At 41.0% G+C, this 25,943-nt stretch overlaps 1 protein-coding gene across 3 annotated transcripts in view; it reads right to left on the bottom strand.

Moving 5' to 3' along the window:
* Nucleotides 1–20,697, bottom strand: part of MINDY4 (MINDY lysine 48 deubiquitinase 4) — a 69,052-nt gene extending 48,355 nt beyond the window's left edge. For 2 of the 3 annotated variants that reach the window (XM_053937386.1, XM_053937369.1), the window contains exons 1-7: nucleotides 20,517–20,697; nucleotides 18,855–18,974; nucleotides 17,771–17,973; nucleotides 14,669–14,927; nucleotides 13,176–13,594; nucleotides 838–896; nucleotides 393–502 (exon numbers count right to left, since the gene is read on the bottom strand). In XM_053937386.1, the coding sequence (XP_053793361.1) occupies nucleotides 393–502; nucleotides 838–896; nucleotides 13,176–13,594; nucleotides 14,669–14,927; nucleotides 17,771–17,973; nucleotides 18,855–18,974; nucleotides 20,517–20,579 (1,233 nt within the window). In that variant the 5' untranslated portion in view covers nucleotides 20,580–20,697. The remainder of the gene's footprint in view (nucleotides 1–392; nucleotides 503–837; nucleotides 897–13,175; nucleotides 13,595–14,668; nucleotides 14,928–17,770; nucleotides 17,974–18,854; nucleotides 18,975–20,516) is intronic. The other variant, XM_053937377.1, reaches the window with a different exon arrangement.
* Between the last annotated feature and the right edge of the window lie 5,246 nt (nucleotides 20,698–25,943).

Consider the following 25,943-nt stretch of genomic DNA (forward strand, 5'->3'; position numbering starts at 1 on the left):
TGTCTGAATGGGAAAGAAAAATATTTAATAATTTCATCTCTGCTCAAAATAGGGGAGATAAGCAAGGCAGAAACAGTGAGAGGGGAATAATGAACCACTGTTAATTGAAAGGACTGGAGAATAAGCACATGAATAACTGACTAGGGGCATTAAGGAAATAATACAAGCTTAATTAATTAAAGCTATCATCTGTGCTTCAAGTGGGCTGATGCACAAAGGTATTTTTCTGAATTTAGGCATCCCTAAATTACTTTGTCAACTGGACAAGGAATAGACTCAGGAATACAGCACATGTTCAAAAGTACAACACAGAGCACCCACTGCAGCTTCAGCTAAGGAAACTCAAATAACAACCTCACAAATCTATTTGTATTTATCATAATTGGTCTTACTTTTGCAAGAGAAATATCAATTGCTTTTGATACTATTTGAAGCATATAGAGTGTTGAAAGATCTGGGGTCTTATTAACTTCTCCAGTTGTCTCTTCATCCTCAATATCGACTGAAAGAAAAAGAAAAATCAGGTCTTGGATGGAAAGAATTGTTCTCCCCAGCACACTCAGTGCTAGGGGCTCATCAACATGAAAATGAATATTTACTGTCTTTATAAAAAGGAAAATACAGTTTTAGCCAGAAAGGGCAGATAAAAGTACACCAGCCAGCCTTTGTCTGATTATTTCTTACTGATTTGTCTATTTAGAAATTTATAGCAAATGCAATTGCTCTACATCAACTAAGAGTTACAAAAGAAGCCACTCCTATGTATTTATTTGGCCACAGCTGCTCTGAACAATACAAAACATAGCAAAAGCCAAACTGAGACTTGACATAACTTACCCAAATCTAGGACTTCTTTCATCTGGTCATCTTTACAGCCAGTGGATGTTGGGGACTTCCTACATGAAAATTAATCAAGAAATGAATGACAAAATGTTCGTTTTAAATGAGAAAAGGTGTTTGAATCAACAACAAGAAATAGGGAGCATTCCCACACAAGGATATAACTCTCTCATGTGTGCGTGCATATACATTAATTAATTAATTATTTAATTAATTTGTTTATTTATTTATTTAATAAATATATGGTCTAAGAAATAAATGGTCTTAGAGAAAAGCCTTTTTCAGTGGAAGAAAGCTGCACTCCAGGAGTTCATCAGGAAAAGCAGCTAGCACAGAGCAATGCCCTGTGTTTCATTTGGGATTTCAGTCCTGTTCCAGCATCAATCTCATCACCTGCATGATATAGCAGATCAGATCATAAAATAAAATTTAAATCCCTGACAGGGATCAGGGTAAGATTCAAATTAGTCATTAAACTACTTGAAATATCCAAACAATAAAAGTGGGAGTAGGTCTTAGACTGGCTCCTTTACCAGGGTATATTTTTAATCCATTAAGAGGGATCAGTTGTTCAACTTCTCTTGTGATTTAATTGTATAGTGCACAATTAATAGCTTAAAATTCTTATGAATAACTGCTAAAAGGACTAAGTATTTAAGCTTGGCTGTGGAGTCAGAGCTGAAATAAAATGTTAGATTATGGGAAATGAAATGGGTTTTATTCTTCCTGTTGAAATCACACCAAAATGAATTCAGAATCAAGGAAAACTTGAATAACTATTTCTAAAAATAGCAAAAATTGACTTTTTTTTTTTTCTTTTTCACAAAAAAAGCAATACTGTATCATTGACTTTTGCTTTGGAAAAAAAGGAATTGCACTGACAATCCTTTCAAAAATAGAATGGAATAGTTTCCTCAGCAACATTCTTTGTATGCACGATATTACAGCAACAACTGCTGTCATGTCACATATTTTCCATGAGCTTAATTTCCTTTTCAGAGTATGAAATAATAAAACCAGAACACAGACATATCACACTCAGGATTTGCCCAGTTTAAAGGCATTTTGGCAGCTTTCTCACAGATAGTATTTGATACTATAAGAACAGAAACACTTCTCTTTTTAGCTATAAATAAGTTAAAGGACTGAGGCAATGAAATGTGGGTGGTCCTGATTCAGGCCAGACAGAATGGAAATGAATCACCCACATTCTAGGAACTTCAGGTAAAAATAAATGGGAGGCCCAGCAGGTCAATAAAAATAAGAGGACTGAGAGCAAATTTGTGTAGTGGCATAAGCAGCACTGAGCTCCCACTGAGTATTACTGTATATTTATGTGATATAGAATTGAATAGAGTTGACTGTGGTATATTTCACAACACACTCAGATCTCCCCTTGGTGTTTCCTGACATGAATTTCAGCTGAGATTCCCTTCCCATAGCTGCTTGCTACTATTTTCCTCTCTCCTGGTCAAAGAAAGGGTCTTAATGACAATAAATTCACCAATAAAATACTTTTCAGCCAAGTCATGTCACTCAGGCATAACCAAAAGCCACATTTTTGGTTTGTTTGAGATTGCACATTATTCTCTCTTCTCTTCTAGTGCTTCTTCCCAGTAAATCCCTTCCTATCTAATTTTGCAAGATTTTAACACCTTCCAAGGCCAGGTTGGACAGGGCTTGGAGCAAGATGGTCTAGTGGGAGGTGTCCCTGCACATGCCAAGATGATCTTTAAGATCCTTTCCAACAAAACCATTCTGTGACTTTGTGATTCTGTGATTCTGTGATTCTGACACTTAACGCAGCTCTACAGTTTCCATTTCTAAATGAAAATACAGCCACCCATGGTACAATTCACATATAGCTCTCATGGCACCAGTTTTTGTAGTGTTAATTCTCTCTGGAAAGTCTAAAAGATGTTGGTTCTACACAAATTCCAGGAAGAACCAAGCCCGGGATGCAAAGCGCTCGGAATTCTCCAGGCTGAGAATTCCCATCAAGCTGAGGAAAGCGCTGACATCCAAGATTAATGTTGGGTGTTTTCTGCTTAAGTGGGGTATTTTTGCAGGTGGAGGTTCCCCTCCTTGAGGGGAACTTGTGTTTCTCAAAACAGCCAGGACATTTACTGCAATTTCCATTTCAGCAGAGGGCTGCTGTTCCAGGAAAATTTATTGGAGGTGTAAAACCAATTGGTTGGAACACTTAGGGAAGGGGGAAGTCATCCATCATGGCAGGAAAACGGGGCAGGAAGAAAATATGTTTCATTCTAAATATATTGTACAGCACTTTCTCTAAATATTTGAACATTCCTCTCTGGCCTCCAAGCATTGTAGGAAAATGGATTTACAGAGAAGAGCTGAACTCACAAGAGAGGGAGCTCCTTGGCACAATAATGGATGTGCATTCCATAATTTCCTATTTACACCAACACTCACAAGAGGTCAGATAAACCAAGGGGCTTAAAAATTAAACATCAGTGGCTTTAAGGTGACTGTGGTGGTAAAACCCATTTTCAGTGCCAGATTACAACAGCTTTTCTACTGGACGTAGAATAGGCAGGCATATCCAACAGTCTTGGAATAGTGAGTAAAATCTGCAGAGTAGATAATTAAAAACTAGCCTCTATTGCTGTTTGCAAAAGAGTAAAAAGGGCCATTCTGTGTGGTGCAGCTTGTCACTGCTTTGGGGCACAATTACAAAATCAGAATTACTAAAAGAAATTGCAAAGATGCAATGGACATGATCACAATCAAGGCCAGGCAATACATTTCTACAGGAAAAAGGTCTTGTCATGAGAACTTAATATAAATTCTATCATGTTGGCAACACTGGTTGACAAAGGTAACAGAGGCTCATGCACTTAATTTCCCCTAATTTCCTTTTTAGTAAAGACCTGCATCTGATTTGATTTGAACACTTGCAATATGAAACATTAACTGGTGAACAGGACAGATAGATTTGTGAAAACTGACAGATATAAAAGAGGTAAATGAGAAAGTTGGGTAAATTTTAATAGAAGTGGTCACTTCTGATAGATTCCCTCACACATGAGTCTGCATTTGTCCTGCTGAATTTTACTAACTGTGACAATGTGAAATCTTTGTTGGGAAGGTTTGTATATAAAAAAAGAATTACTATAATCACAGGTTGAGCTACAAGATGGTTTGAGGTGCCGAATAAGTTGGGCTCACAAATGAACACAATGAACACAAAGCTCATTCAGAAGCTATGAAAGAATATTTATCTCCAGCTACAAAATCAGAATTATAATAAAAATGCAGCTTTGTTCCTACTGTTCTCCACCAGAGATTTTGGAGTGTGAAATTCCCACTGGAATCTCCAAGGAGCTCAGTACCACCTGTGTGAACTCACATTATGTTCAGCAGCTCTAAACTGCTGTCAGCAAAATAAACAAGAATCAGTAATTTTTTTTTTTTTTTAAAGGAGATAAAATTCCACTAAATAAAAATGCACAGCACCCACAAGACACTACATAAAGCACAGGAAAGGGTTCCTAGATTTTGGCACTCAATCAATTCACATTCCTGGAGATAAATCCAACCCTTTTCTCTGTTCACCATCCATAAAGTACCCACTCAGTCTGGTTTTGGCCTTCAACCCTTAGGCCATTTAATTTTTAAGGATGTGGAATATTTGTGGTCTTCCATTTCCTGTCAGAAACCTCAGATTTTTAACAGTCCAAACCACTGCAACCTGACAGGTATCAGCAATATAAATAATCTTCCTCAAAACTAGTATCAACTGTTAAAGATACACTGAAGATGGGGTATTCTCTTATCTCATATGATTATTAAAAAAAAGGTGAATTCAAAACACAGGTTACAGGTGAGACCACAGAGATTTTACCTCCTTGTAAAGTAATCTTAGGGGTAAATAGGGGTAAAAAGAATTCCTTGTGCTACCTGCACACAACAGATTTTTTTAAGGAGCAAGTAATTCCACAGAGACATGGAACAGTTTGAGTTGGAGCACACCTCCACAATCCTCTAATGCAAATTCTCAACTGACTGAGTGCATTTCAGGCAACAGGCTGGACCACTCCAGATTTACCTCCTTTCCAAAAATAAAGAAATGATACCGAAGCCATTTGTCATTTCCAGTAATTGCAAAGTGCCTCTTCCTATGGAGCGCTGGAAAAATACTAGAAGGGCAAATGGCATTCCCACAGATGTTACACCGTGGGCTCTGCTGCCATAAATCCACTGGCACCACACAGAAGTCACAATAGTTTATAACTTTTATTTTAGGCCCTTTTTTCCGGTCCAAGCATTATGTTAGAAAAGGTGTTACGCAACTCTGGGCACTTGAAGGTTTTCACTCCTGATCTGGCAACCACGAGCAGCTCTCTTTTCATCCATGGGCGAGTTAAGTCCATGTTCCCCACGGACGAGCCCGTTTTGCTTGACAGACATTCCTCTGCTGCCAGTTGGAAGAGTCAAAGCCAGGCTGACCCCCTGGAGCAAGGGATCAGAACCCCTCCAGGAGGGTTTGGTTCCTCTCTTCAGGAAGGTGTGGCTGCACTGCTCTCACCGTGTTTCCTACCTCCAAACTCACTCCAAAGGATTGGGAGAAGCTGGAGATGATGCAGAGCATGGCTGAAGGACAAAGCTGGAAGGAAATGTGCCAACCTAACTTACTCCTGGGCTGCTCCAACACTGTTCTCACCATGTTTCCTGCCTCCAAACCCACTCCAGAGCACTGGAGATGATGCAGAGCGTGGCTGAAGGACAACACAGAGATTCCAGACAAAGGTGGAAGGAAATGTGCCAACATGATTTACTCCTGGGATGCTCCAGCACTGCTCTCACCATGTTTCCTGCCTCCAAACCCACTCCAAAGGATTGGGAGAAGCTGGAGATGATGCAGAGCGTGGCTGAAGGACAATGCAGAGATCCCAGACAAAGGTGGAAGGAAATGTGCCAACCTAACTTACTCCTGGGCTGCTCCAACACTGTTCTCACCATGTTTCCTGCCTCCAAACCCACTCCAAAGGACTGGAGATGATGCAGAGCGTGGCTGAAGGACAACGTAGATAAAGGTGGAAGGAAATTACCAATGTAATTTACTCCCAGGCTGCTCCAGCCCCGCGTTCCTTTCCGCTCTTTCGTCTGGAACTCTGACTCAACCCCTACTTTCTAGAAACGCCACCCCAGCCCAAGGCATCCTCTTCCTCTCACAGTGGGAAAAACTGAATTGATTCCTCAGGCATTGCTCACACACACACTGAGAATCCTGGAATAATCTGGGGTTTCTGGCTGGTTTTAAATGAGATCAAGTCCAAAATGACCCGGCTGTGGGAGCTCAGCCCTCATTCCACAGAACAGGCTATCCACGTGCTGAGGACTTTTAGGAACTGCTCAACACCTCCCAGGATCAAAACTTCATTACTCACCAAATTGCCAGGTATTATTTTACAGTGCCAGCCCATCCCACACACCGGTTTTGTGCGTAACACTGAAATATTGCAGCCCACCAATCAAACAATACAGAATATTCCTAGAAAACCTACTTTTACACCAAAATGCACAGTAGGAAAGACTGAAGCCAAGCAAATCTGCTGGGTAAATAATGTACATTACGTAACTTTGCTGAAACTATTTTTCCTTTCAGTTGGAAATTCAATTTTATTTTAAAAAAACAGCATTAAAACTGGAACGTTAATTAGTATTCCTTACGAAATGAGACATTCACATATTAACCTTCAACAGGCATTGAATTCTGATTCACTATGTCAAGAAATTATCAGTGCAGTCCAGAAACCTCCTGAGTTGCTTGTGCTCTGCTCTGTTGCTTACACTGACTGAGGGAACACCAAATCCTGCTCAGGACTTGCTCAAAACCTCATGGCCAGTGTTCTCTGCCAGTCTCCTAATGCAGATCAGGCCAGACTGTGGCTGGGGATGATGCAGGATAAAAAGATAGGAGAGGATATTTACAGTTTTAGGCACTCAAAGATCTATACCTGACAGGTATTGGCTCAGTCTTCACATGGAAAATAAGCTTTTTTATTCCTGTTAATAACAGAGAGCATGAACATCAATCCTTTAAGGACCATAACACTTTCAAAATAATATTTTGAAACATAATGGTCCTTACAATATTTATACAATAATATTTTGAAAGTGTCAGATATGTAAAAGAATAAAAAAACAAAATAACCCTGAATATATTTTTAAAGGATTGAAGGAATTTGTTTAAAGATTTGTATTTTTTTTTCCTTTTTTTTTTTTTTTTTTTTTTTTTTTTTTTTTTTTTTTTTTTTTTTGGAACATATGAAAGAGAAAAAAGCAGAATTTTCACTAACACAATGGGTTCACCTGTATTGTGATTTTATAATGCTGAGGACCGGGCCAGGAGCAGAAGGTGACAGTTCTTGCCCTGTTATCTGAGAGTCACAGTGTGACAATGTTAGAGACACCCCTAAACACATGGGGGAAATATAAAATAAATCAGTAAAACCTAACAGAAAAACAACAGCAAAAGTTCAGAGCAGGAAAGATAAAAATATTTTGCAGGCAGTATAAGCTTCAGACAAAAAATACCTAAAAGAACATGAAAAATATTTAAAGTATTTTAACAGAGGTGAATATGTAGCAAAGAACAGAAACACCAGTCAAAAAATCAACTCCAGTTATGGATAACAGGGCACAACATAGCAAATGGAAAGTGAACACAACAAAAAAAAAAATCCTTATAATAGGAACTGCTAGAAAGTGGAATGTCTTATCAGGGGAGAGGTGTCACCTGAGTCATTTAAGACTGGAGCAGAAAAAATTTGGAAAAAGTATTACAGCAAATATAAATATATATAACAGTGATTAATCTGCCATAGAAAAAAATGACCCTAAGAGTTCTTTTCCATCCATAATTTCTAAGATTCTATGAAATATGAGCAATGTTCCACTTGGTGTCTGTGGCACTTCCCTAACCCAACCCCATCTGTGTTAAAACACAGGACACTGCCAGAAAAGGGCTTCTCACCAAACAAGGAGGGATATTTTGGGAATGGGAAGCACTGAAAAGTGCCCAGCTGTGGTGAACTCAGCAGAGAGACTGTGGCAGGAGGAGAAGAACTGGCTCTGAGCTCATGGGCACCTTCCTGGTGGTGGAGCCACAGTGCATGGGAGGGGCTCAGCTTTGGGTTGGAAATGATACCTTGAACAGAGACTGGACAGAGCTAAAGAATAAAGCAGGGATTTATTCAAAGGATCTCCTCCATGGATCCACCTTGGGCAGCACCAGAGCCCAGCCAGGGCTGCACCCAAGAGGAACCAAAATGGTCCCAAAATGCACGAGCGCTCCCGGGGGCTCTCACTGGGATCAGCTCTGCTCCATTTGCACCTTGCAGTTCATTGTCCCATTCCAGCTTTAGCCCAGGCACTCCCATCCTGCTTGTTTTTCTCTCTCCAGCCCACGTTGTTTGTGCTCTTGGGCCTGAGATTTGGATCATTTGTCCTTGGTCCCCAGCTGGAGCAGGAATTGTTTTGTCTCCCTGCTCTGTGCAGAGAGCTCAGCATCCCCTCATGTGAAGCTCAGACCCACACACTAAAGCAGCACAGAATGTGAAAAATATAAAAGCTCAAACCTGAGGCATCAGAAAAGGCACCTGAATCCAACTTCCACAGCCATAAAGCAGTTCCTGGTGCCTGGAATACCCCTCTGCCCTGGCAGAATGCTGGCAGGAGGGCAGCAGCACAGCCAGGCTGCAGCCAGCACTGGTGGCCAGGCACGATCAGGTAAGTGCAATCCAGGGGATTGTTCACAATGGAAGGATGAGTGCAGAATCAATTATCCTCCCTGCTCCTGGAACTGCACACATCTCTGCCTCTGGACAATGGGATTCACTGCTGCATCCCTCTGCTCACCAATGGCAGCAGGAAATTTTTATTTTGACGTCATGATACTCCCAGTTCTTTGTGCCTTTCTGATTCTGAGCCATTCCCTTGAAGATCCTAGGAAATATCCTCAACTTCAGGTCCTTTTGTTCCCTTGGTCCAGTTTTACCCTTTTTTTCTGAATTCAGTGCTCTGATTTTAATTTTATGCTGTTTTCCTTGGAACTAAGGGAGGGAAGTTGGTTGGCTGTGGATGTGAAAACCAGAATTTCAGGCATCACGTGTTCTTCTTTGTAACTACCAGAAGAGAAATGGAGCTGTACAGTCCAAACCTGCCCATCTAACTCAGCAAGAGGTGGTTGCACCCCACTGCAGAACTGCCAGCTCGGATTTACTCATCCAAAAATTACTCAGCTGACAACTGGAGGGTTTTTCCCACAGCACCACCACGCTTTGCACTGATAGACTTAATGGAAAATTAGGAAAACACTTCAGGAGCAACAACTGCAGCACACCTCTGTAGTCAAGACAAAAGAACTGTTTCTCAACTGTTTTGAAGTGGGTTTTTCTTGCCTTTAACCAATTTTGTTTGCTCAAGCTGTGAAATGGGCAAATCTTGACCTTTTAACCCCATGTAACCTTCCCAAAAAGTCATTATTCATCGTGTTTTTTTTTTCCAGAAAAGCAATAGAAAGTCTTGAATGCAATGACAGTCATCAACTTCAACACCCATTTATTTCTTTACCATTTCTAAAGATCATGAATTCCATTCCACTCATTCTTTATTCTGTGTGCTGAGATTAATGTTAAATATTTGCCTCCAATAGGGGGTTCAGCACCAAGGAGAATCACAGGATGATTTCGAGGTCACCTGGCCTAACCCCACCTCAAGATATTGAAGGAAGCAGAGAACCTTTCCTTGCTGCCATCCAAGGCTCTACCCAGGATAAAAGACTCAGGAAAGTCTTTATTAATTTGCTCGTGGTGACCTGAGTTATGTTCCCTCAACATCATCTCTCCCAAGTTCCTACAAATCTTATGAAACCACAAATACAGCATTTTTTAGGTGGAATCTTGGATCAGTCACTTGGACTGGGTACTTTTAAATTTAGGTTTTTATTCCCTTCAAAATCTCTTAAAAAATAAATAATCCACATTTTACTTGGCCTTACACACAACTGAGGGGAACAGGGACTCAACAAAAAAAAAAGGGGAATACTCCTTTGAAGATGAACAATAAACAAGAGCATCAAAATGACCTGAAAGGGGTTTTAAATTCTCCACTGAAGTAGCACTGAGACATAAATGTCATTTTTAATTTGTTAAGTTAAACAAAATTGCTGAGAAGGAGCGTGGAGGAATTACTGACATATTTCTGTATAAATGTGTGTGCACTGCTTGCACAATATCACCACGTCCCAGCATTTAAAGCTTGGCTCCAAATAAGATGGAAACTCCCTTTTTCCAAGGAATCACATGGAAAAGACAAGCGGCCATGGGTACAAATTACTCCTGGGGACATTCCAATTGGACACAAGAGGAAACATTTTTCAAGAGAACAATCAGCCATTGGAACCATTTCCCCCAGGGAAAAGTGCTGAATTGCCAAAGCCTGGGCACTTTTAAGATTTGGCTGGACAGGGTGCTGGGTCACCTTGTCTAGACTGTGCTTTTGCCAAGGAAGGTTGGACCAGGTGAGCCTTGAGGTCCCTTCCAACCTGGCGTTGTGGGATTCTGTGAATTGAGAAATTCTACTGGCTGCTGTCTGCTTACAGCTGAGGAAAAATGAAGATTTGCTGCCACCTATATATTGCTTTTCTCGTGGATTAATTGAAACAGAAATTCTAAAATAAACCCCACCTGTAGAATCTGGGTAGGTATGCAACCTCTACAGCATGTTGTATTTTTTTATTAAATAACCCTTCATGACTTGGCAAAAAATATAATCATGGCAATAAAGAACCATCATTGACCCCTGTAATTTCTTTCATTAAAAGGTGTGAGTCAAAATGCTGTGCATCTGCATTTCCCTAGGATATTTTATGGCCAGGTATTCTTTTAAAGCTTGGCAGTAGTTTTACTTCCAGTTTTTTCTCATATATTTGCACAGGATGCCTTCAGTTTGCGTGTTTTTACAGCACATGAAAAACAAGAAAAGAGACTCAAAAAGTAATGTAAATGGAAGGAAAAATAAGATTCGTCTTTAGTTTTCTATGGGAGACAAAACCAGAATTGCAGATGCTGTGAATGAACCAGCTGTGGTTAATCCTATAGAGGTTCTCAGCTGCTCACCTAAATACTTACATTAGGATTTTGTAACAGAGAATGGAAGAGGATCTAGACAAATACCTGCTGGATTTACACTGTAATTTTTCACTGCATTACCACAGGAATTTTTCATTCTTTAAAATGCTCAATCACTTTGACCAGAACCTGCAGGGCTCCCAAACACAACAGGATTTGGCTGAAGGGAAATAAAAGTTTTGCCAGAGCCAGGCCTGATATTGTGGGTGTTTATCTGGAATCTCTGTTCCTCCCTCTGACCTCCAGGAGTCCCAGCAGCCCTGCTGGGTTCTGTGGGTGCTTCCAGGAGCCCGGAGCTCAGCAGGGATGCAAATGCTCTGCTGGCTGCAGCTCACACTGCCCGGCAGGAATGAACTCTGGAAAGGGCTCTGCTTAGGAAAGGGCTCCCTCTCCTGCTCCTACTGAGACCAAAGCAGCTCTGTGAGGAAAGGGAACTGTTCCCAAATCCCTCCCTCCCTGCAGGGATGGAGCACAGACAGGATGGCAGCACATCCTGTGGGTCACCCCCCTTCCAGCCCAGCTTCTCCAAAGGTTGGGAAGTGTCAGCTTGTCCCAACACATCAGAGTGAACCACAGAATTACAGAGTTGTTTAGGCTGGAAAAGATCTCTCAGATCATCGAGTCCAACCATTACCCCAGCACTGCCGTGTCCACCACCAAACCCTGTCCCCCAAGGGCCACATCCACACAGCTTCTGAGCACTTCCAGGGATGGTGGCTCCACCACTGCCCTGGGCAGCCTGTTCCAATGCCTGACCATCACTTCAGTGAAGAAATCTTCCCTAATATCCAAACTAAATCTCCCCTGATACAGCTAGAGCCCATTTCTTTTCCTCCTGTTCCCTGGGAGCAGAGCCTGACCCCCCGGCTGTCCCCTCCTGTCAGGAGCTGTGCAGAGCCACAAAGTCCCCCCAGAGCCTCCTTTTCTCCAGGCTGAGCCCCTTTCCCAGCTCCCTCAGCCTCTCCTTATGCTCCAGACCCTTCCCCAGCTCTGTTCCCTTCTCTGGACACACTCCAGCACCTCAGTGTCCTCCTTGTCATGAGGGGCCTAAAAGTGACTACAGGTGTGGCCTCTCCAGTGCTGAGTAGAGGGGACAATCCCTGCCCTGGCCCTGCTGCCACATTGCTGACCCAGGCCAGGTGCCATTGGCCTCCTTGCCCACCTGGGCACTCCTGGCTGAGTTCAGCCACTGTCACCAGCACCCCCCAGGTCCCTTCCCACTGGGCAGCTTTTCCAGCCACTCTTCCCAAAAGTGTGGGGCTGGCTGGGATTGTTGTGACCCCCATGTAGGACCCAGCTGCTAACCAGTGAGGTTTTGTATCAGACTTTTCACTGGTTTTTAGCAACACTCTTCCCAGGGAATTCCATCCAGCCCACCACACCTCTGAGGCTCATCCATAATGAGCTGTTCATTCATTAATTAGCCAGTATCAGGAATACACTCAATATTCTCAGCTTTGCTGGGGAGCTGCCAAAGGCCACTGAAGCTTTCTTCTCTACCTCAATTAATGCTGAGTGTGAGGAAAAAATCATCCTGAGAGTGGAAAGGATGAAGTGATGGGGCAGCACTGCCTTTTGGGATCAGCACTACCTTATAGGATCAGTCAAGCTGCAAGAAACCCGAGTTTTAAGACTTTAGACTGTGGTACTTTGGCCTATTGCATGTTAATCTTTTACAAATTATATGAATGTGGAATGCTGGCAGCTCTTTTCAGTAAATTTTTGGTTCCAGATAGGAAGCAAGTGCCACTCCTGGCCCATCTGCAGCTCCAGCAGATCCCCAGTTTGATAATTCCCACAGCCCCTACATTATAAATGTATTTATACCTAATGTATAATTGCTTCCTTCTCAATAGGGTCTCCACATATGCTATCTCCATAAGAAATTAAACTGGAAAACAAAATAGCAATAATAACTTTAAGAAATCAGTGTTAGTGTATAAATTAAAAAAAATGCTACGCCTCCCACTCTTACATTTTTTCCAGAAAAAAAAAAAAACAAACAAAAAAACCCAAAAAAAAACAACAACAAAAAACCATCAATTAAGAACATAAGAGAGAGAAAAGCCAAAAATATATATTTGGAGTTCACTTCTAAAACTTTTATATCATGAAATAGTGCAGAAAAATAATAAAAACTCTGTTTCAGCACAATATCCCCAGAAATACTCTCACCTGTGGCCTGACAACCGACTCTCAGTTTTCCTGAGGGATCTTTCCTTCTTTTCTCTCCCAGCCCCTGAATGTCTGTGAGGGGCACTCACTTTAAGGTTTTTTTCACTGCTGTCTGCACCAGAGCTTGGAAGAGATTTCCTTTCTTCTGTCTTGGCCCTCTCTCTCTCAGACAGCAGCTTGGAAAAAAAGTCCTCTGGATCTTTGGGGCTGTTCCTTGGTTTTTCAGAGGCAGAACTGGTGTGTGAGCTTAGCAGAGCCTTCGATGCAAATTCCACGTGGGATTTTGGTGGAGATGCTTTGCTTTCCTGCAAATCAGGGCTTGGGACACTCAGGTCATGCTCTTCATGCTCCTCACCCCTGGGCTGGGCTGTGCTGCTGATGCTCGTGGATCTTTTGGAAAGCCTCCTTTTTTGGGGATCCTGGAAGGAAGAGCCATGAAAGGCACAGATTAAAATTTTAGCATCTTTAAATAAACGCAAAAAGCAAAGGAAAGCTCTAGCACTGATTTCTGAGCTAAGCTATTCATTCATTTTTAGGAATCAGCTTCCAGAGTAAATCATTAATTTTTATAAATTAATCATAATTAAAAAAAAATCATTATTTAAAAAAAAATCAGTAATAAAATAAGCAAACACTTTCACTTAAAATTTGAGCAGTATTAAGGATGCTACCTACCATTAAAACATGTTTTCCATGGTTTTACCAAGAAAAACAACAAATTACCTCCTAAGAGCTTAATTTTGGGGCTGTATCCAGCTCAGGACATCAAGACATCTAAAGATATTTTATTAGTATCTACCACTATGGGTATCTAGTCTTTACTTCTAAATCAGAGATATTTACAAATATCCAGCTAATTAATTGAATTCCCATATGCTCTTCAGTACTACCTAAAAGTCATAGTTAAGTATTTTAATTTCTCATTATCACAAGCTTAATTTTACATTGGAAAAGTTCCTGTTGTTATATAAAAGAAGCATAAAGAAAAAAAAAAAAAAAAAAAAAGTAGGCAAGAAATTTTAAACTGTGCTTTGAAAGCACTTCTTGATGGAATATGGTCTGATCTGATCCATTCAGAAACTTATTTTCAACTGAAAGCAATTTTCAGTTCCAAATGCTCCTGATTAAACGTGGGGTCTTGGAAAAACCAGAGTGAAACAAATACTGTGAAGGTAACAAAGCAATTTTCATAGGAAAATGGAAAACTAAATCTGTGAAGAGGTTTCAGGAATGGGGAAGATTTATAAAGTGATTTATAAAGTGTGTTCTCAGTGACCTGAGAACACAGACATGCAGGGGGTAGTTGCCTGCAGTGGTTATATCTGAAATTCTGAATGAAGCACGACGATTTCCCTAACTTAGCACTTCTTTTCAGCCTGCAGAGCTAATGCAGAAGCCATTTGAACATTATTTGCAAGTGACTTTTTTATCCCAGCAGGCTGGATATAAAATCCATGGGCAAGCCAAACATTTTGAAAAGTGCTGGGAATCACCTCTGGCGGACTTGCCACTGGTCCAGCCATCATTCCTCTGGCAATGAGACCAGCCCTGGGCCTTGACTTCTCCTTCCCTGTGGATTTCAGCTCCTCAGAAATCACAGCTGCTTTTAAATCCTCTCGACTGTCTTTTAACTTCTTGTCCCAAGCACAGGGTAAGTTACTGCTGTGGGTTGTCCCTGTGTGGCATTTTTCACTTCTGTGCTGATGTTTTCTGGGTGGAGGGATTTTATCCAGTGGATTCTCAGCATCATACCTAGAGGGAAGAAAGAGGAAAAGCTTGAAAGAGCAAAGTAATGCACAAGTAAATTAATAAAACCAGCTAATTAGAGCACTGTTGTCAACTAAAGTTACATTTTATCTTGAAATGGTAATCAAATGCAGGCACTTTTCACCTGAACATCTGGATGTAGGACTTCAGAACATTATTTCATCATTATTATGTGACACAACTGGTTATAACATGGGTAACACAATCCCATAATTACTTATTTTGTTGTAAAAGGGGTTCAAACTGAGAAAAGGGAAATTTAAATTAGATATTGGGAAAAAATTCTTCCCGGTGAGGATGCTGAGGCCCTGGCACAGGTTCCCAGAGAAGCTGTGGCTGCCTCTGGATCCCTGGAAGTGCCCAAGGCCAGGCTGGATGGGGCTTGGAGCAACCTGGGACAGTGGAAGGTGTCCCTGCCCATGGCAGGGGGTGGAATGAGATGAGCTTTTAGCTCCCTTGCAGCCCAGTCCATTCTGTGATTGTATGATTGTACATCATAGCAGAAAGTGCAATTGATTTGTTATATCAGACAGGCCCTAAGCTACCACCAGCAGCTCCCGGTCCTTCTCCATCTGCTTGAAAATTTGTTAACACTTTTGCTCACATCCTCTGTTCTCCTGTAACTTAGACTGACTCTACTGACGCTTCTCACTCTTTGTTCAGCTGTAGAACACTTACTTTAGTCCACAAACAAAAGCACTTTTGTGATGGAAATTATTTTACTGAGTAGTCCCCAGCTCCATGTCCGTTTATAAATTTATAAATTCTGTGTAACTCAAAAACACTCGCCCTCCTTAACACAAGGAAACAAATCCCTGAACTTGTTTATCCCTCTGAGATGCTTTCCTCCATCCTGATTCATTGTAAAGTAAGTTGAAACATCTTGTACCACAAAACTGTTCCTCTGATTTAACCCATTTTTCCAGGAGTGTGTCTCGTGTGGTGAGGACACGCTGAGTATGATGTGTATGATGCCTTGTGAAGGCTGCCCTAGAAGAGAGGCTGGACAGAGCTAAAGAATAAAGCAGGGATTTATTCAAAGGATCTCCTCCATGGATCCACCTTGGGCAGCACCAGAGCCCAGCCAGGGCTGCACTCAAGATCAACCAAAATGGTCCCAAAATGCACGAGCGCTCCCGGGGGCTCTCACTGGGATCAGCTCTGCTCCATTTGCACCTTGCAGTTCATTGTCCCATTCCAGCTTTAGCCCAGGCACTCCCATCCTGCTTGTTTTTCTCTCTCCAGCCCACGGTGTTTGTGCTCTTGGGCCTGAGATTTGGATCATTTGTCCTTGGTGCCCAGCTGGAGCAGGAATTGTTTTGTCTCCCTGCTCTGTGCACAGAGCTCACCATCCCCTCATATGAAGCTCAGAACTACACACTAAAGCAGCACAGAATCTGAAAATATAAAAGCTGAAACCTGAGGTATCCTGTATGTAAACTGAAGGGAGCCTGATCTGCCTCTGGAATCATCAGGAAAAGTAAGGACTGCTACTCCCAACCCAGCCCCACATCACCCCTCACTGCCAAGGGCGCTGGCTCAGAGACTGTTTTAAGTTACAGCAACCTCCAAGAGCAAAGTTAAAAGCAAAGCAGAGTCATTAATAAGGAACCAGTGCAGAGTCCTGTCTGATTCAAGTCTCCACCCCTGAAAGCATTGTTAAAAGTTACAGTAGTTGAAAATAAAATGGATTTCAGGCACTGGCTGGCTGACCTTGGCAGTCCCTGGTCTTCCCTTGCCCAAAGGGGATGGCAATGGTGAGGATGAGCCTCAGGGCAGAGGGCAGGGTTAGATGGGATATTGGGAAGAAATCCTTCCCTGTGAGGATGGTGAGGCTGACACAGGTTGCCCAGAGCAGCTGTGGCTGCCCCTGGATTCCTGGAAGTGTCCAAGGCCAGGTTGGATGGGGCTTGGAGCAAGCTGGGATAGAGGAATGGGATGGAATGAGATGATCTTTAAGGTTCCTTCCCACATTAACACCACTGGGCACTGCTGTTCCCTCCCAGAGCAGTGTCAGGGACTCCCCTGTGGGAGAGATCCATGAAAGGGAAAGAAAAAGGGATTAAAAATAAAAAAAGAGGAAGAAAAATAGAAAAGGGGAAGAAAGCCTTTGCACTGCCTCTTTTTCAAGTGCTGCTTCTGAGCTCAACTTAAAACATCTTGGCTTTCTTCCCCTATAAGAAATGACTTCATGAGGTTTTTTTCATGCACTGTTTTGGCTGCTTTGGGCATGTTGCATTTAGGATGAAGGACAAAACCTGATTAATTCCCTGAAGGTGGAGGCTGGGAAGCTGAAATACACTTCTGTGCCCATTTTAAAAGCTCTCTATGGAAGTACAGGACTGTTAATCCTCTTTGAGGCACCAATAAATGAAAAACTTGGTTATATGTTGTTTTCAGGTACTCTGCAAGGTCTAAACCTACATTATTTGTAACCACACTGAATTTAAGACAGCAAAACTTGCTCTTTCCTATGTAAGGCATGAATATACCTGTAGTTTGAGCACAGGTGGTTTGTTTTACCTCCAAACCTGCTTCAGTTTGAGTATTCCCAATGTAAAAGGCATGAAATCTCCTATTTTGATGTGCTTCAGTGACTGAAAGACGCAATTGAGGTTATCAGTCTTCATAATTGGCAGGGAACATAAAAGATCATTTTTGAAGGGTGGCTTGCACAGGAAATTTTAATAATCTGGAAAATTAAGCTTTGTGTTATGAAGAAAACTAACAAAAGAAAGTTGAGCTCATGATATAAAACATTTAACACTCTTTCCCTTCATTAAGAAAAACTAAGTGAATACACAGGGCAAAGAGAAATAAATCAGTACCTGGAGGCCTGAGTTTTGCTCTCATCCAGAGCACTGGCATTCCCATGATCCTCATCCAGGAGGTCGGGTGGGTGGGATGCTGAGCTCTTACTCTGAGGAGTTGCCAGAGCAGAGCTGGAACCAGAGCTCCTGGAAGTCCCACGGTGCTCCAGGAAGTAATTAGTAATAATTTCCAGCAGTGTTTTCAGTGGGTTCTCTTTTGCCTGGCCAAAAAGAGAAATAAAATTCTTGGTGGCTGTTGAAATGCTGCGTTAGTCTGGCTGCAGGGCATGATTTTTGCAGTGTACAGCTGAACATTTTAACTCTTTCCTAGAGTTACCTGAGGGTGTATCCCAGGAGTGACTGTACAAACAATCCAGGGAAATGGAAGATGGCAGCTAGAGAATGTCAAGAGCTCAAAGGTGCTGCTGTGTTAAGTGAAAGAAGCATGACACAAAAAAGCAACCTGTCACGGAGATTTCTGACTCTCATTTCAGCTAAATATTCCAAAGTGTGGAAACTGTGCTAGAATACACCTTTTCTACACTGGGAGAGGGTTTTTTGACGTGGCATTTATAGACTTACGTGAAGATACCAAAAGTATTGTGGTGCCTCAAGTTATGAGTGAAGTGTTTATATTGCATTTCCAAGGATCATTGTTGCTATTGGACACAAAATGAGTAACACAGAAGTTTGGTAAGTTCAAAAGAGAAAAAGATCCAGTTTTATTCAAACATCTGGTATTTATAGAATTCCAAAGGTGACCATGGATTGGAGGATGGAATTACCACCCCTCCAACCACACTGGTCCAAAGATCAATCAATCATTTCTCTCCACCCACAGAGAAATATGTAAACTATTCTATTTCTACATGAAATTGTGTGGGAACTCTGACTCTCAAATACGTAAACATTATCAGAAGGCTAAAGAAGTTTTATGAGAACTTTAAAACTTCCAAAAGAACTGTAAAAGAAAACACTTAAAAATCAGGGCAACAGATAATAAATGCTACAAGAGTAATTTCCATCTGCTGTGCCACATATAAAGCTGCAAATGGAAATGGGCATGCAAGGATACTTCCACGTGGTGCCAGGTGTTCCTCACCTTGTTCTGTTTGTACAGGGAGTGCAGGTGCAGGACATTCCTGAGCTCATTCCTGTTGCTGATGCTGAGTGCAGAGCGGGGAAGCTCCTGGTCCATGGTGCTGATGGTTTTCTTCAAGCCCTGAGAAGGAAAAGTGTCAGACCCCAAAGCTTTTACTCTGGGTTTTGTTGGGTGGGACATGAAACTTGTGGGTGGCAGCAGTTTGCAAGCAGGAAATCCTCAGAACCTGTGCTGTAATGTACAGCCTTGAATTATAGCAGCCCATGGAGGTGAAAATAATTAAGGTGGCTACATGAGATGGAAATTGCTGAACTGAGAAAAACAAAAACCTCTATGCAGCTGACTTCAGCTGCTAAACAGCCTCCTAAGACTGATGGTCTGTATGAAAGGCCCTGAGCTGAAGTTATTCCAGGCAGCCTCAGGCTGGAAATCAGTCAGATTTCCATGGCATCAGCTGGTTTGGGGTCTTCCAACTTCAATTTTCAGTCTGTGGTCAGCACCCATGGGCACCTCAGAGACAAAACCCATGGGCATCTCACTCTCTGGGGGGACACACTGATTTATTGTGAGCTGGATCCCAAAATAATGTAAGTGGTACAACACCAGGCTACTGTTTTGAGAGAGAAAGCCCTGATTCCTTCTGTGGAGGGTTATTGTCACAACAAAGGATTTTTTTTTCTGCTGACAGAGTGTCTGGCTCGGATTTATGAAATTAAGGGCAAATTGTGGTAAATAAAAGATCCTTATCCCTGTAGGCTTTGATGTATATGAAAGATCTGGGGGAAGCAGAAGCACAAAGGATTGATTATCAGTGTCCCTCGTTTTGAAAATGTAAATTTGGAGATGGGATGCAGAACATGAGACTGAGGTTTGTGTAACACTCAATGAGGCAGTGGCCGCTTAATTTCTGATCTAACTCATTCCTGACACAGGGGGTCCAACATCAGCAATATTTCCTAAGGATTGAACATAAATACAAAGTAACAAGTGCTGCTACATAGAAATGTGAAGGTGGTTTCCAGTCTGCTCAATCCCACACTCCCTGCATGTCTGTGTAGTCCAAAATTCGCTTTATAGTATTAAACTTCTGACAGGTACAATAGCCTCGTTTCTCCCCTTACCTCAATTCCTTTCCCCCGGCCAAAATAATGGGGTTTCTGTTGAGTTATTACTGAAAACTGGAGGTGGGGGGGAAATGCATATTACCAGTTTATCTAAAACTGTTACCTTTTGCCTTTATTTAAAAAATTAAATTAGGCTTTGTATGCCTCTTGCAAACAGAAGGACAACAACAAAACACGCAATTCGTGAAGGAATAAAAGAAAAAAAAAGTTAAAATTAAAAAAAAAATAAAATAAATAAACCTGCAAACAACAAGAAAAACCAAACTGAAAGTGCGTTTCTTGATTTAATTTCCAGTCTCGCAGGCGTGTGTGGGTAAGCATGGGCTTGCCCTGAGCAGGAGGAAGCAGCTCCGTCGCCGGGAATAAAAGGGCACTGTGGGAGATGTAGTCCAGCTGCTCACCCCCGAGCCTCCCCCCATTCCCACCCAGCTGCTTTCGGTCCGGATAAATCCCCCGGCATCCCTGAATCCCCCAGCCCTTCCATCCCCGGCGCCATCCCCAGCGCGGCTCAGCTGCGAGGAAACTCACACAAGTTTACCTTTCTACTGAGAAACTCTCTCACCAGTGATGCGGCCACTTCTTCCACGAAGGCGTTGTCCATGTTTCAGCCCCCCAAAAAAGCGGATTTGGGGTGCGGGGATGCTGCTCAGGCCAGGGCAGCCCCGCGGCATCGCCGCTGCCCGCGGTGATGGGACGGAGCCCGCAGGGATGTCGCCGTGGGTACCATGTCATCGGAAACCGGGACAACTCCTCCCCCTGGGGAGGGAGGGATGCAGAGAGGAAGGAAGGAAGGAAGCCGGACAGAAATTTGGGATGGAGGGAAGTTGTAGAGAACGAAAAAAAAAAAAAAAAAAAAAAAAAAAAAAAAAAAAAAAAAAAAGCAAAACTTAAAATAAACTTCAAATAAAAGAATTAAATTATGAATTATGTGGTAAAGAACAAATATAGGTGTGAAAAATGCATATTTTATGATTGGCTTTTCGCAAATGTTACAATGAATATTATATGTGTGATGTTGGAAAGTTATGCTGTATTAATTCTCCCAAGCAGTGTTTTGAATGTATTTTTAGGTTATAACACAATGTTAAAATAGAAACTATACTATGTAAGATACTTTTTAACTAGCTCAAGAAAGAGATGGGATAATCAAGGAATTCTTCGCACAAAGATAACTATTACAGAAACCCCTAAATTTTCCAGAGGAGAGGAATTTATGGCTTTCCTTATCAACAGAAACGAACTTCTTCAAGCCTGACTTAGACTCAAAGGCACCTGGGAATTAACAAACTTTTTGACAAGTACCAGACGAAGTTCTTGTTTTAAATAAAATATATGCATAATCATGAAGTGTTTTGTATCTGCAACAGGCTGTTGCTTTTAAGGTGATTCCTTTGTTCACAAGGCATGCTTGTCGTGGCTTAAGTGCCCGAGAGCATCCGGATGTCCGTAATTCTTTGCTTTTTATTGTCTTGTAATTGTCCTGACTCTAAATTTTTATTACTCTAATTGTATTACTATTTTTTATAACCATTTTATTATTATTAAACTTTAAAAATTTTAAAAACCAAGTGATTGGCGTTTTTCACATAGGTATTGGCTTTCGCATTTATGTATTAACTTTTGTTCTGCAAGTTATAATTGTGAAAAACAGGATTCACTGCTTAGAGTTTTAAAAAGTGTAATAATAATAATAAACAAATAATAAAATAATAAATAAATAATAATAATAATAATAATAATAATAATAATAATAATAGTAATATAGTAATGGTAATAGGATAAAAAAAGGACACTATTTCCAGTGCTGGGGTGCTCCTGGCCAACAGCCAAAGCACACACTGGTGTACACAGACAATGTTATCTTTCTACTGTTACATCACCAAGATACAAGCATATTCACATGTTTCATGCATTATTCAAGCATTCTTTCAAACTTTCTGCTGTTTTGGGAACCCCTTTGTTTCACTTTTTCACTCTCCAGCTTATCTGCCTGAGATCCTGGGTGTCAGGTCAATATATTTTATTTCTTCTCGTGTCTCCATCCTGGTGTTTCACATCCTCTGATAAGATTTTCGTGTGTCCTCCTGAATTTTAACGTGCTATTCTCTAATTGTGCTCTGCTTTGTGTCAGGGTTATCACCTGGACAGGTTGGTCAGTGCATGGCCTCACACTGGTTTCAGTTACACAAAAGCCTTTTTCACATCTCGTGTTTCCCTAAAGTCTGTAACACAGTACATTCATCACACTATTGTTTCCATAAGTGATACACAGATATTATATTCACTACACTATTTCTATGAGCAATACAGTGCATACCTAAACTGATAGATTATATTATACTAACATGCAGCCAAAAAGATTTATAATTGGTACTATTTCTAAATACTTATAAGCACTACATAAATGTGAAATCCAATATTATCTGGCCATTTTTCACATTATTGATGAAAAAAATACTAATATAGTTAGGATATTTTTTTTGTTTATTATTATTTAGTTTAATTTTATTATTACAAATAATAAAATATAATTTATTTATATAGAAAATTATAATTATTACAAACAATAAGTTGTAATTACTGCTTTTCGTTATAGACACATATTGTAATATTGGCTTTTTGCAAACATTAAAATTGATTTTATTTGTGTAGTGATAATGTAACTGTTTTAAAGATATATTTTTTATTTCTGTTGTTAATTAAAGTTAGACATAGTAGTTAAACAGCTGTGCTTGTGTTGAAATGCCTGCTGGGATGGGATAACACCCAACGAACACAGGATGAGGACACCTGTACAGATCTGCCAACCATCAGCACTCACTGACTTTGGTGTAGAACCAAATCCTAAAAAACTGAAAATGATAAGACTGGACTAAAACCACAACCAAAGAATACACATGTTCTGGAAGAGAGGATCCAAAGAAGAGATCTGTTAAACAATTCTTAGAACATGTAAACTAGTTTGGGGAAAAGTTTACCATACATAAAGGTCTATAAATATGCAACAGGCTGATGTAATAAAAAATATTTAAAAGGTATCCCCAAAGATAACAGGGTGGTCTTGACTGAGTGCCAAGATGCCCCCAGCCCTAATAACCTTTACAGTCCTTGTCTCCTATTGTGCTTTATTAAACTTTTTAAATTTTCACAGCAGAGTGAACGTGTTTTTCACATTTTGATATAGAATAATCTGTCAGTTTATGTATTCACCATACAGCTTTTATAAATAGCAGTGTAATAGATACTAATTTAGACCACAGCATAATAGAGACTGTGAAATGTTGAAATGCTTTTTCATGTAAGTAACTCAGAAAACGGTGTAAAATAATTAAGTGATTTCCCACATTCGGGGACTATCTTATCTTATCTAAAGACAAGATAATGGAAACAAAAACCAGAGCACCAAAAAAATGAGGATTTATTGACCTTCATTGTCAGGGAGTGAAAATACAACAGGATGGAACCACAAAAAGAATTAAAATATAAAAGTATAAAAGTTTATAATAAAATATAAAAATATAAAATATATATTTTATAAAAATATAAAAATATAAAATATAAAACCAAGCAAAACAACATCTAAATTCAAAGGATTTTTTGAATATGTATAAACTCTTATGAATATGCATGTACATATAATGTAACTGTATACAGAGAACAGAATTTAAGTTCATGGTGTGCTTTTGGCAAATAGCCAAGCACCCCAGCACTGGATTTTATCCCTTTTATCCCTTAATAACCTTCTATAAAAAAATTTAAATAGTGAGCTGTGTTTCTGACAAATTATATCATTATAGTATATTATGCTATTTATTATATTATATTGTGTTATGTTATATTAATAAAAATAATAATAAAAATAATATTTAATTAAGGAATGTTCAGCTCTGAGATAGGGAGTGGATTTATGATGATTTCTTTCTTTATTTTTAAGAAGTGTACATAGTTACCTGCAGTCAATCCTCCTGTGCTAATTCATCTTTTAACCATGTGTGTACCTTTACTAAAGCAGCGCTCTCTGAGTAAAACTGTATAAACCAAAAACAACTTGCAAAAAAGCAAAGAACAAAAATTGCAGCTGCTAAGTAAAGCTGAATTTCTCACACTGGCAGTGTCTGGAGTGGGAGATTGATCAGCTCAGCCTTTCCCTGTAGGTTGTACCTGCATTAGGCAGTAATATAATGTGATCAAGGCTGAGATTGTGGTGCCACTTTTCGGCCTGGGGAGCTGATTAAGGTACCCCTGATTAAACAGCCCCTGGCTGTTGAGATTCCACAGCCTTGCCAACCTCTTCCAAAATCTGGCTGGTTTTGTGTGCGTAATTTTCCCCATCTGCTTAAAATTTCCCTTGCTGTGGCTCCTGGCTCTTCTGTCTCACCCCTCTGACATGAATCTGTGTTTTACTCTGTGTTTTACTTCCCCCACAGCCAATAGCTGCACACAGCCTATAAAGCCTTCCCAAGTCTTTTATTCCACTTCTTTCACTCCATGATGCACAGACTCCATCCAAATCCCTCTGATGAACAGAGGATCAGGCAGAGTTTGAGGTTTTATAGCGGTTGCTGCTCCAGCATCATGTCAGGTACAGGCTGGAGCTCTCACTGCAGTGTACCTGACCTGGCTCGCTGTGTCCCTTCAGAGTTCCCTAAATAATTCCAGGTGTGTTGTTAAGCTCAATTACTTTTCTTACTTAAGTTTTGGAATACAGTAGGTGTTCCCAGTGTTGTTTCATTTATCTCAGAGCTGTGGCCCATGGCTTCTTACAGCCTCCAGCCCTGGGAAAGACCTTCTGGAGGCCAGGATGTGCAGATGGTCATCAGAGCTGAGTCTTCTGGCAAGTTAAGCTGAGTCTGAGGGGTTCAATTTTCTGCAGAGCTGCTGTGGTGGACTACAGGCTTTGGTGTTAACCACCTGCATGACTTTTTGGAGGTGAGATTCACATTCTCTGAGATTCCCTTTCTCCAAGGCCTTCAGGATGATTTTTGCTTGCATTGGGTAGCAGCATCTGCCGAGGTTTGATGCTCTTGGGGCACAGAGGTGCCTGCCCACCTCATCCCTGTGGTGCTAAGATTTGATTATTCTCCTTCATGTCAGTGACAACCCCTCCAGTGCAGCAAGCCCAATTTGGCAGCACGATGCTCTGTAATCCACAGACAAGAAAACAGGTTTCACTGAGAAAAAAAATCACTTTTTTTCTTAACCCACCACCTGCATCCCACCTGCTCCAGTTTTCCAGGTGCTGCAGAAGGTTTCCTGAGGCACATTTCCCTCATATCCTAATCTCTGTCTGAGCAAAGGGCTGCTGAGCAGGCACACTCTGGGGACGTGGCACTGCTGTCTGTGCAAGTCTGAAAATCAACAGGAACTGGGGCTGCCTTGTGGGTTTCTGCTTTTAATCAATCCTGGAGCTCACAAGTGTCCCTGTCCCTGCTCCAGGGTGGGTGGCAGTCATGGCAGGCACGTGGAGCTCACCTCCTGTCACTCAGCAGCTGCAGCTGTAGGACAATTTGGCTGGTTCAGCATCACCAGCTGCTGTTCATATGCAGTCTAAAAACATTCTTCGGGTTAGGGGCTAAGGGAGGTGCTTCCAGAAATTTGACAGTTCCAGCAATCCAGCAAATGGGAGGTCTGGAAAGACTCCTTAAAGTTTTCTTTGAGCATTGTGGTAAATACCATTATTTTCCAGAGTGGGTAACACTCAATGAGTGTAATAGCTCTGGCTTTTAAGAGGCACCTGTAGTTGGCTGACAACTTTTTGGTAGAGAATTTAGAATACAATAAAGCCTGATACTAATGCAAAGTAATTAGAGCAAAAGTAATTATGTATAGCTTGTATAATTGTACACAGCTAGGTGTGTGCTGCAGTTTGTCGACTCCTTTGTTCTCTGCTCTGTGCTTTGGAGAACATAATTGCACTTAAGCTTGATGTTTTATGCTCTCTTTAAGGTGATCTTTATTTGTCTAG

The sequence above is a fragment of the Vidua chalybeata genome, chromosome 1 (assembly GCF_026979565.1).
Source record: "Vidua chalybeata isolate OUT-0048 chromosome 1, bVidCha1 merged haplotype, whole genome shotgun sequence".
Taxonomy (NCBI): Eukaryota; Metazoa; Chordata; class Aves; order Passeriformes; family Viduidae; genus Vidua; species Vidua chalybeata.